The sequence below is a fragment of the Dendronephthya gigantea genome, unplaced genomic scaffold, assembly GCF_004324835.1.
Source record: "Dendronephthya gigantea isolate DGI-Jeju-01 unplaced genomic scaffold, DenGig_1.0 000059F, whole genome shotgun sequence".
In the NCBI taxonomy this organism is placed as follows: domain Eukaryota; kingdom Metazoa; phylum Cnidaria; class Anthozoa; order Malacalcyonacea; family Nephtheidae; genus Dendronephthya; species Dendronephthya gigantea.
In genome coordinates, this window is record NW_021163069.1 from 1271071 (window position 1) to 1283448 (window position 12378).

General features: G+C 36.7%; 1 protein-coding gene across 2 annotated transcripts; it reads right to left on the reverse strand.

Annotated features, from left to right (window-relative positions):
- Positions 1-309: 309 nt before the first annotated feature.
- On the reverse strand, positions 310-7974 carry LOC114530081 (carbohydrate sulfotransferase 14-like). Of its 2 annotated transcripts, XM_028551667.1 has the most exons (3): positions 7897-7958; positions 1915-1970; positions 310-1351 (listed from the first exon to the last, which is right to left on the reverse strand). In XM_028551667.1, exons 1-3 carry the CDS (start codon positions 7916-7918, stop codon positions 491-493), a joined length of 939 nt encoding a protein of 312 aa, XP_028407468.1. In that variant the 5' UTR covers positions 7919-7958; the 3' UTR covers positions 310-490. The 2 variants fall into 2 exon arrangements, with proteins under 2 accessions (XP_028407468.1, XP_028407469.1); XM_028551668.1 differs by lacking the exon at positions 7897-7958 and adding an exon at positions 7959-7974 and having other exon boundaries at positions 310-1970.
- Between the last annotated feature and the right edge of the window lie 4404 nt (positions 7975-12378).

Consider the following 12378-nt stretch of genomic DNA (forward strand, 5'->3'; position numbering starts at 1 on the left):
CTCTGTTCTTTGAGAAGCTAAAGTATCCCACACCTGACACCATGTCATATTATCGTATCCAAACTCGTGTATTGAGTACAATTTAATACAGAAGAAGTGAGAGAGATTATTTACAACAAGCTAATATTTATACCTAACTACATTACCCATCATGCACGGGGCACGAGTTACACAGGGCACCTATGTAGATAACGTTACAATATGTAGAGCTCAGTGGTTAAAACGTGCCTTTATCAAGCAACATGTAACCGGCCACATTCATACATTATTGAATAATGTATATGATGAAAGATAAATAAAAACATGATTAGGGTGCATTGTCGACTATTAGGAGGCCAGTGCCCTACTGCCCTTACATTGGTAATCTTATTATAAGTTAGTGCGGGTAACGCTTAAATATTTGTAGCTCTTTGCCTATTGCCACAGCTTTAAAATATCACGTGTCATCCTATTTCTAGGAATTTCTTTTGATTCTACTCCGTTATCTTGATCAAATCCGTTCATCCAATGTTTCGTACGTCGGTAACGAAAAACCAAACAATTCATGATCCAGTTTGTACAGATTAATAAGTTTATGGAAAATAATTTTTGGAAGGCTTTTAAAATAACTTGCTGTCGATTTTTTTGTTGTCATCTGCGGTATGCTCGATTTTTGTTGAATAAAATGCGTTTCTCTATTTAGATTGATTTGTTTTGCTAAGTAATTCAAGTCCCTTTGAAGATTATCAATCAAACTAATGAAATCGTAGTGAACATCGCACGGACTGCACAGAACGTTGAATCGCATAAAATGTTCGTTTAAATCAAGTGGCATTTCGTCAGTGAGGTAACCTATATATTCATGGAAAGTTACATTTTGTACAAGGGAAATTTCATTTGCGGGATAATTTCGATATACTCTCACATGTCTGGCAATTGCTTCCAGCCATAGGCTTGCAACTATTTGTCCTTTTAATTTTTCTTTCCAAGCAGACAAAAGCCGTTCCAAGGGATCTCGAACAATCATAAACTTGTAAAAATTCGTTAACATTTGCTGACGTTGCTCTTCGCTATATTTTTTGTCACTTAAAAACACCAGATTTTGACGAGAGTGTGTTTCTTGGTGATCCAACTGTGTAACACTCGCACTTTCATTATTCAACACAATAAATATTCTCTTCAATTGTGTACAGGCAACCTTCGGTATGTAGCAATAAATAACTCTGTGAGATTCATCGACGATCAAGTGATGATAAAGAAGATTCTTTCTTCTCATTTTTATTTCGGACACATTTCCAAATATTTTGGTCATGTTTGATTTCCGGCAAACCTTTCTTACTTGCTCTTTCCTTGTCGTGCTGCTCTTCAGTGCCTGTAGAATAGATATTAAATAAACGAACACTACCAGTGTATGGAAACGTCATCCTGGTGTTGTTGTAAAATTCTAACAAGACATTTGTCTCGATTATACTATAATTGCGACTTCATTTAATGGTCGTGAATACTTCCGTGTAGCTGATGTAATGGAATATTTTTGCAAAATGATCTTTTTATTTTATATCTTTCGTTGAATCACATTTGAATGTTTTTCGAACTTTCTCCTTCATTCGCTAGATTTTTTTCTATATTTTCAATCAAAATACTTAATAATTGTGTTGGGTTAAACTAAACAACGGACTAAAAATAAGAAAATGCCGAGTGAGGAATATCTGTGACTCGTGATCAAAACTTTCAACCTGATTTTGAATATAACATTTGATTTATGCCTACGAAGTAAAAAAAAAGTGAGACTCGTAAATCGCCTCTTGAGTTGTGGGGACTGTGTTGCGAATTTTATTGACATTATTTTTGGAATGTGAGAGATTAGACGTATAATTAGACCTGTTATAAACACCGAAATGTTATCGTTAGTACATAAATAATACAATCACTTACCATCATGTCATCGTGCGTATCGCGTACAGGTGTTGGGTCTTCTCTGTTCACATTACCTAGAATAATGCAAAAATAAAATGAATAATATAATACAGCTTCATAACTAGGATTCTGAGCCCACAATGCACTAAAATTCAGAGCTATTTAGAGGTGTCTGATGCCAGGGCCTCTTTTAATGGGGTGCGTTACCAAAAAGCGGCCTCTTCCTGCCCCCCCCCCTTGTGTATATCTCCCGTCTGATGCCCTCAAATCTGAAGTTAAATACTAGCATTGCAATAACTCTGCAAATGACGATTGGAATAAATCCGTTGTCCATCTGATCCACTGGGCATATCAAATGTCCATTTGCATATTTGATCGCCAAACGAAGTATTTTTAATGCATGGTGCTAGTGGGTTCAATTGATATGGGTCGGTACTGGATCATAGACAACATATATGCACAAAATTGCGAAACCTCGGGATATATTGGTCAGCGGAGCACAGTAACTGTATTGCTATGTTTCGCCTAATTTTTTAAAAATTTGATTTAAAGCTTGGTAACGAATCCACATTATTAAAATCTTGAAATTAACTAAAAATCTTTACTGCTCTCTGCTGACCAATATATACAGGCGTTTCGCATTTGTGCATTTGTTGTGTATGATCTTGTGCCGACCATTGACATGGCATGTATAAAAATGTTCAATGGACACTTTTTTTGTTAGATCTATTGATATGAACTTGCCACATAACAATGCAGGCTTATTGCAAGGGTTTTTTGACTTTTTTCTCATAAAAATAGCAGTAGAGTAAGTTTTTAATCAGGATAAACACTTCCAATGGCGCAACCATACACAGGGTGTATAAAAAAAGCGCAACCTTAATAACTCCCAGGGCCTACGACTGTGGGTTAGAGACAATAAGGTGGTGTTCACATGACGAAAGCAGGGTCACTTTACATGGGCACGCTGGATGGCCACAAGCCTTAGGCTTTACGAGACAGAGTAGCGCCGATAAGCAAGAGACGACAACATGTACAAGGGGGGGGGGGTGTGTCATCGTGATGTTGGCTGAAATTCATGGTGAAAAGCCTAGTATTAGGCCATATAAAGTAGATGGTAAGGTAGGGTTGACCAGTTAAAATTATTGTATATTATTGGAAAAAATATTCTTTAAGTTGCCATAGTTGTTCTTTTAAGACTAATTGTGATTTTATTTATAATAATTCCTCATCATAAGCTGCTAAGGAAACTCGTTAATTTTTAGAACAAAAACGAATTTCTGATAAAATTTGATGACGTGGCGACCTCTGAGCCCTTATCTTGATTCTATAGAAAACCTTTTATGGTATATAGGCACGTTAATAAGGGTCTTAATTTCGAGTGGAATTTGAACGGAATAATGAGTCAACTATCGGTCCTCCGGCAGGAACTGAACCTACGCTTTTGCGATGCCGGTGCAATGCTCTTGCCATTGAGTTACAGAGGTAGCTGACAAGAGCAAGCGTGGTTAATGTGTATACCGCTAGGAATATATAGGTGAGGGAAATCAATTATAATTTTTGAAGTGGGTATAATCCCATTTGAAATCAAGACCCTTTAAACCTCAAGAATTTACCTACATCGAATGAAGTAACAAAAATGATAATTGATAGTACGGCAATAATTTAGATCTTTCATCTTTGAAATGCCATTCAAACAACTTCTAAAGATGGTGTGAAATCTTAAGAAATTGAAAGACTCTGGACAAACTATGATATTAATGTTGAGAAGAAACGCGAACATATATATCTGGGAATGGAAAAAATGAATGGAATAAATTCAAACACCATATTTGGACTTTCGTATAATTTGTCCAACCATCAACCATAGAAACTATAGAAATACATGCATGCAAAATCCCTCGCTATTTCAAACCAAATACCCAATTTCCTAAGCTAACCGGACCTAAACTTATATTATGAAATGACTCAAAACTCAAATCAGTCTATATATTTAATTTTATTATGTAGGTATATTATAGCTTATATAATGTTCATCATTCGGTACAAAAATAATCATAAAGCTATAGTGTAAACATTCCCATGCATTGGCCGTTCAATTTTTGCATTTAATATATGCCATAGCTGCAATTAAATGATGGTTTAAAATTGAAGCTTCAAACGATTAAAACAGTACAAAATCTTCATACACAAAGAAAAAACCTCAAATGTTATTTTATTCTGCCGATGTGATTTGCAGTCGACGGCTGAAAGTTTTATAGTGCATGTGTAGTGATATCTGTCAGGTCAAAATTCAAATTACACTTTCAAAAACACTTTTTGAAGTTGATCGATGGTGTAATAGTCACACTGGTCACGGGTTTAAAATCAAAATATTCTGAGCCAAGCGCTTATAACGAAGGGACAGTATAAGATTGCGTAAGTAAGTTAAATTCAGCAACCAGCCTAGATACGAAGTTTATCGTTCTTTGACCTACAGAGGTGAAATATTCAATAAATTCATCAGCTACCACTTGATCATTTTTAGTAAGGTATGAGGTATTTGATGTTGAACGTGCTGTAGGAGTACAATTGCAGATAACTTTCCATATCCATGACCAGATTTGCCTTTTCATTGTTTAATCTTGCTATGGACCAAATCAAATTCAGCCGCTTTCAGCGTGTTTTCACTTCACTTCTCTTCTCTTGACTTGAGCAGAAATCCAATCGCAATCAAGTTTGTTATTCCCGGCTTTTTTCAGCAGTTTATCACAGGTTTTCATTGCCTCTTTTATGGCTGGTGTAATCCAAGGATTTCTTTTGTACTTTAACTTCATTTCGCTGATCGGAGCATGGCGTTCAACCACTTCCCCAACGAAAGTATTGAAAACATCGACCTTCTCATTTACGTCATCAACCTTATTTTAAAATAGTCACGAAATCATAATTGAAACCTCTCTATAAAAGTCCACAGGATTCTAATATTTATAGTTTCGGGTTTTAATTAAAAGTTATACTCTGCGGTCTTGGCTTCTTGAAATTCAAGGTTATATACTATTACAGGAAAGTGGTCGCTAATGGAAGTGCATATAACGTATATCACTCTGAATGACTAAATCTTGCGAGGTGGTTAAAATCACATCCAGCAAAGTACATGAATTGGCCGTTACTCTAGTGGGTTGATAAATTAATTGCGCCAAGTTAAAGGTATTGAAAAATTCTTTAAGATACTTAGATAAATAGATAGATTTAATAAATTTAAAAATTACAGCCAGAAGCTGAATTATTTAAAAATTTTACAAAACAGTAGTGGTGTAATTATTAAAATTCTAAAATAGCATGAGCTAAAATGGTCTGCCGGATTATTTGAATTACTATATAATAATGAAGCTATTCTTCAGTCTATTTGTTTTACAAATTGGAACCCTAAACTTTATTTCTGATGTTTACAGCAGTTTCATGCATGACGATCAGGGAGAAGATAATGTAATTTATGGTTGGGGTCCAGCAGATTTCGTGAAACAGTTTAGTTGTTAGATGCTTTCTGCTATCCTGCAATGAAGATAAGCCACAGATTTCCAATGCCTCGGTATAGGTGGTAAAGGGGGAAATAATTCTCAGTGCTCATTTCTTCAACCTTTCTAGATCATCAGAGAGGTAATAAGAGAGGGTATCGTGAAAAATCGGGCTAACGTACTCGATAATAATGCAAGCGGTATAGAATATTATAGGAGGTCTTTGTGGCCCAGCAGTTTAACACTTGATACAACATCAATTGATTTGTTACTGACCAGGACCGACGGGAATTCAGTGTTGCTCTTTGCGAAGTTCTTTACATTTGGTTTCGTTAAGCTGAAAGTTATTTTGGCTGGCTTCTTCCTCTACAGATTCTTGGATTTTACTTGTGACATGGTGGTGTCATCTACATAATATTTCCACAAATCGTTGGTACTGGAGTGTTAGTACATGTTATGTGTTCAACTCGCCTTCGGCTCGTGTTTCGCGCGCTTTTCTTAACTCTCGCAGCATATTTATTTTTATTTTATTTTATTTTACAAGATTCGCCAAACATAACGGACAAATTTAGTACAGACACATTTACACACAACACTAGCAGGGACTGACCACAGAGGTAATCTCCAATAACGGGGTCCCATGTACAAAGTCACAATTGTAAAACAAGAATAACTGAAATATTTAACATTACGAACGAGCTTAAAACGAAATTCTTGCATTGATTATCAACAGCATGACCTCTCTGACAGACTTAGAAGAGGCCGAGTTGTGTGGCACTTAACGCACACTGATTTGAATGTTTTTGGATTGTCCGGATCGTAAACATATTCTAGAAGATTCAAGTAATACTTCATTGAAGAGTTTTTGAAGTATGCTAATGATCTTGAAGTGTCACGAATATCACTTGGGAAAATGTTCCAAACGCTCGGTGCTCTCACGTAAAAAGTATTCTTGTAGCTAACCGTTTTGCATCTGGATATGCTGAGAAGAACGCCGCTATTGTTAGAGTCAGCTTTTCTTGTGTTTCGGACAATCTTTTTTATACGTACGTTGACATCTTTGCTTATAATACATCTGAATAGGTGAACCAAGTCCAAATATTCGTGCCAGTAGCAGAGAGGAAGAATGCCAATAGCACGTAATCGTTCCTTGTATGTAGTGATGGTTCTGTAGTGGAGGGATAGAATAAATTTCGTCGCTCGGCGTTGGACTCGTTCTATTGTCAGTATGTTGGATACAGTTTGTGGTGCCCACACCTGACTGGCATAACCTAGCTTGCTGCGAACTAGCGAGAGGTACAAGACCTTTCGTACACGAGTGTCATGCGTCACCGACGCTGTTCGCCGAATAAAACCGAGCATCGAGTTTGCTTTTAGTGTCATTTGTTCAATCTGTTTCTTCCACTTAAGATCTTTCGTGACAATAATCCCGAGGTCTTTTTGATAAAATAATTGCTTTAAGGGATTTTCCAAAAGTTTATATTCTGTTGCGATTGGTTGATGGCTTCTTGTGATGCTCATGATGCTCATGATGCTAACTATGATAGCTACAGTGCAGTTGCTATGATATGATGCAATAACTTGAATATTAAATATTCAACGATATTTTATTCGAACTAAGTAGCGTCGTCAGCATCAATAAGTATGCATGAGGGTATCTTACTGAGAACTAAAACAATCTTAGAACTCATACGCCGCTACATTTAACCGCGACAACTTCCAGATAAGTAATATTTATTTAGGCTATAATTTAAAAATCATTAGTTTTATAATGGTCTTTCGCGGCTTATTTACTTGTTATCTTGTGTGTATTCTTGTCACTCTGAATTTAGTCCATGTAATAAACAGAACATTACACGGTTCGCTCGAAGATATGGATTTTATTTTCTCGTGTCAAAAGAAAAAAAAAGACTGCTGTTTTGAATACGAAATTCGACAAAAAAGTGCAGTACGCCTAATAAACGACATAGTTTCCATAGCAACGCTCATAGTGTTTTTGTATGTATATAGTCAGGCGAAACCTTCCAAAATATCCTGAAACTGATCTATTGGGTGTACAAAATATTGTAGACGTCAGGCAAGACTGTGTTTTGTCCGAAAAGCACAAAGCAAACGCTAAAAAGCGCTACAATTACGACATTATCAATCACCGGCTAATAATAATATAATCTTATTTACCAATCGATAATTTCTGTTTACAAATGATAAATTAAGAGTTTATTTGATACTGATAGTATGATTGACAACCTTTTCATAGACCTATCTATACCTTAGAATTACCACTCAAGCACTGAAACCCGCACACTCGCCGAATAAAATTATCAAATCAAATTTCTACATAGTATTATGTAATGGTCATCGATCCTGCATGTTTCCATATTTATTAATATTATATGTCGTTTAAGCGTGTGCGTGTAAATCCGATAATTAATTTATCAAATCGATCGATATCAAACAAGAATTCTAGATTGTCCACTTTTATTTGTTTAAAACGTTTTTTATTTACCTCGTGCCGTGGCTGATGACATGATCTGTCGGCAAAAAATGTGAATATATTGTCATTCTTACCTTCTACATAATTGTCGTAACCAGAGTCCGCGATCCTTCAGCGGAAGAAGTCGGGGGTCAAGGGGGGACATTGAACAAAGAGCTATATTAAAATTCCAGTTGAAACCGAAAAAATGGCGGATTTCGGGCTTTGAGACACTGTAAGCAAGGGATAAAGACAGTCTAAATTGCAGATTGTGTAATATAATTTCCTTGGGAAAATCACCACCATCTCAGCTACAATCGTCTAAAATCGCTACAACGAAGATTGTTACAAGAGCCCGAGCTATTGACAGAGTACGACCAGATCATCAAAGATCAACTAAAATTCAGCTGGCATAATCGAGATGGTTCCTCGGCAAGAAGCGGTACAGTTGCAAGGGGTTCATTATATGCCTCACCATGGTGTTGTTCGTAAGGACAAGGAAACCACAAAGCTCAGGGTGGTGTACGATGGGTCCGCGTCCCCTGTTGCCGAAGAACCATCAATTAATTATTGTTAATTACATCCTGGACCTAACCTCATACCAAAGCTGGTTGATGTATTGGTAAAATTTCGAAGTCATCCCGTCGCCTTAGTAGCAGATATCGAAAAGGCATTTCTTATGATTAGTGTCAATTAGATTGATCGAGATATGCTGCGGTTCATTTGGTTTGAAGAATGAAGAACCACCCAATTTGAACAGTAAAATCCTTCATCTCAGATTTACGAGATTGGTGTTTGGATTGCGTCCATCACCTGCGATTCTGAATTCAACTATCCGTCAGCACTTGAGTACTTACAAGAGCATTTATCCAGACATTGTAAAACTCATCGAAAAGTCCCTTTACGTAGACGATTTAATTTCTGGGGCCGAAAGCAACGATAGGGCATTTGACGTGTATCAAACAATCAAGAAAGTAATGGCGGCTGGAGGCTTTACCCTGAGAAAGTGGCAATCGAATTCAGAAGCATTAATGAGAAATATTGACGAAGCAGAGTCGGAGATTAATCGTGAAGCTAATAAAAATCAAGCCATACCCGGAACGATTCAAGAAGAAGATGAGACTTATACCAAATCTGTAGTAGGACCCGGTAATAGTTCGAATGCTGATAAATTCGTGAAATTGCTTGGACTAGGCTGGAACTGTGCGTCCGACGAGCTGTTTTTTCATTCATTCATCCGATTTCATTGAACTTGCTAATGCCCTGCCTGTGACTACTGACTAAACGATCCTTGCTAAGACTGACGGCAAAAAAGTTGAAACACTTATTTCAAGTTGTCAAAATATGTCAAGACAAGAAAGATTGGGACGAGCCGCTTCAAAATAAAATGCTCGAGGAATGGAACTTGATTGTGAACGCACTGTCATCATAGAGTCATGTTAGAATTCCGAGATGTTACTCTATTTCACACGTGCGTCCTTCTTCTCTATTTCACACGTTGCATACCTTTAGTAGTGTACATGAGATAAGTGTATGACGATGGACAGGTACAAGTGAGACTAGTTGCTTCAAAATCGAGGGTATAGCGGTATTAAAGAAACAGACAATTCCTCGTCTAGAATTACTTGGTGCAGTAATTCTTGCTCGACTAGTGAACAAAGTGATCAACAACGAATCGTTGCCATACGAAGTAACAATCACCTATTGGGTTGACTCGATGACCGTCCTGTATTGGATTAAGAACGAAAAAGTGTGGAAACAATAGGTTAATCATCGTGTTAGCGAGATTAGGCAACTAACAAATAGGGAGCCGATTGGAGATTCTGTCCTGGTACCTAAAATCCTGCAGACTGGTAGCTACGCGGGGTTTGCCTCGTAAGGACGTCAGCACTGTATCGCGAACTGACATTGCCAATCGCGAGGTTATCGATTGCAATTCGTACGGCAGTTTAACTCGTCTTTTCGAGTCACCGCATACGTTTTAAGTTTTTACGCAATCTAAAACACAAGACTAGAGGAGCTAGTCAAGCGTATGTAGATGTGAGCGGCAAGGAGTAGGAGCGACGGAGTTAGACGAAGCTGAATCTATACGGTTAAAGACGGCACAAGCGGCGTCGTTAAAAAATGAAATGCAATATATGACTGGTCATTAGCGATCCTCTCTTCCAGCATTAGTGCCTTAGTTTGGGTTATTCCTCGATAAAACAGGAATCATTCGTTGTAAGGGCAGAGTAAATGAGACGACGCTTCCTGAATCAACAGAGAATCCAATCCTTCTTCCGTCAAGGCACCGTGTTACTGAATTGATTATACGAGAAACCATGACCGAATAAAACATAGTGGGTTATAGGTGAGATTAATGTTGAAATGAGCCTAATGAGTCAATGAGTTATGAGTCAATGAATTATGAGTCAAAAAATTTTGCTGCATTTTCCTAACCACAGTTTTGTAACTGCGGATAAAGATTTCGCCTGATTTGCATAAAATTCACCTTCGAATTTCTCGGCTACATTTTACATTATGGCCAATTTTTTTGAAATGGATAACCAGGCTGTTTTAATGGTCAAATGCTTGTCCTATGTAAAGTTTCCAGCATGTTTGGGTTCATAACAAACATTAAACAATATAACCATGCTTTGGTTTTCATGTCAAATTTTTTGAAATGAATAACCACGATGTTTTAATAGTCAAATGCTTGTCCTTATGTACAGTTTCCACCATGTGTGGCGCTCATATACAAACATTAAACAATATAACCATGCTTTGGTTATGATGTCAAATTTTTTGAAATCGACAACCACGCTGTTTTAATGGTCAAATGCTTGTCCTATGTAAAGTTTCCAGCATGTTTGGCGTTCATAACAAACATTAAACAATATAACCATGCTTTGGTTATGATGTCAAATTTTTTGAAATGGATAACCACGCTGTTTTAATGGTCAAATGCTTGTCCTATGTAAAGTTTCCACCATGTGTGGCGCTCATATACAAACATTAAACAATATAACCATGCTTTGGTTATGATGTCAATTTTTTTGAAATGGATAACCATGCTGTTTTGATGGTCAAATGCTTGTCCTATGTAAAGTGTCCAGCATGTTTGGCGTTCATAACAAACATTAAACAATATAACCATGCTTTGGTTTTGATGTCAAATTTTTTGAATAGAATAACCACGATGTCGGTTTTAATGGTCAAATGCTTGTCCTAGGTAAAGTTTCCAGCATGTTTGGCGTTCATAACAAACATTAAACAATATAACCATGCTTTGGTTATGATGTCAAATTTTTTGAAATGGATAACCACGCTGTTTTAATGGTCAAATGCTTGTCCTTATGTAAAGTTTCCACCATGTGTGGCGCTCATATACAAACATTAAACAATATAACCATGCTTTGGTTATGATGTCAATTTTTTTGGAGTGGATAACCACGCTGTTTTAATGGTCAAATGCTTGTCCTATGTAAAGTGTCCAGCATGTTTGGCGTTCATAAAAAACGTTAAACAATATAACCCTGCTTTGGTTATGATGTGAAATTTTTTGAAATGGATAACCATTTAACCACGCTGTTCTGTTTTAATGGTCAAATGCTTTTCCTTATGTAAAGTTTCCAGCATGTTTGGCGTTCATAACAAACATTAAACAATATAACCATGCTTTGGTTATGATGTCAAATTTTTTGAAATGGATAACCACGCTGTTTTAATGGTCAAATGCTTGTCCTTATGTAAAGTTTCCACCATGTGTGGCGCTCATATACAAACATTAAACAATATAACCATGCTTTGGTTATGATGTCAATTTTTTTGAAATGGATAACCATGCTGTTTTGATGGTCAAATGCTTGTCCTATGTAAAGTGTCCAGCATGTTTGGCGTTCATAAAAAACATTAAACAATATAACCATGCTTTGGTTATGATGTCAAATTTTTTGAAATGGATAACCACGTTGTTTTAATGGTCAAATGCTTGTCCTATGTAAAGTTTCCACCATGTTTGGCGTTCATAAGAAACATTAAACAATATAACCATGCTTTGGTTATATATGATGTCAATTTTTTTGAAATGGATAACCACGCTGTTTTAATGGTCAAATGCTTGTCCTATGTAAAGTTTGCAGCATGTTTGGCGTTCATAACAAACATTAAACAATATAACCATGCTTAGGTTATGATGTCAAATATTTTGAAATGGATAACCACGCTGTTTTAATGGTCAAATGCTTGTCCAATGTAAAGTTTCCAGCATGTTTGGCGCTCATATACAAACATTAAACAATATAACCATGCTTTGGTTATGATGTCAAATATTTTGAAATGGATAACCACGCTGTTTTAATGGTCAAATGCTTGCCCCATGTAAAGTTTCCAGCGTTTTAGCACTTGTATTGCTTGTAAATTTGAGCGAACTAAAAAATATTCGAAATTAAAGGCTGATTACGGAAAAATTATTGGTGGGGCTAAAGCCCAGAGAGCCACCCTGCTCCGCGGTCCCTGTATTCGTTTGATAAGTAC

Excerpts from the sequence above, each read along its gene's own strand:
- LOC114530081 (XM_028551667.1), bottom strand. The coding sequence starts at position 7,918 with ATGTCATCAGCCACGGCACGAG. Across the intron at positions 1,971-7,896 it reads GTCATCAGCCACGGCACGAG|GTAATGTGAACAGAGAAGAC; the intron begins GTAAATAAAAAA and ends GCATTATTCTAG. Across the intron at positions 1,352-1,914 it reads ATACGCACGATGACATGATG|GCACTGAAGAGCAGCACGAC; the intron begins GTAAGTGATTGT and ends TCTATTCTACAG.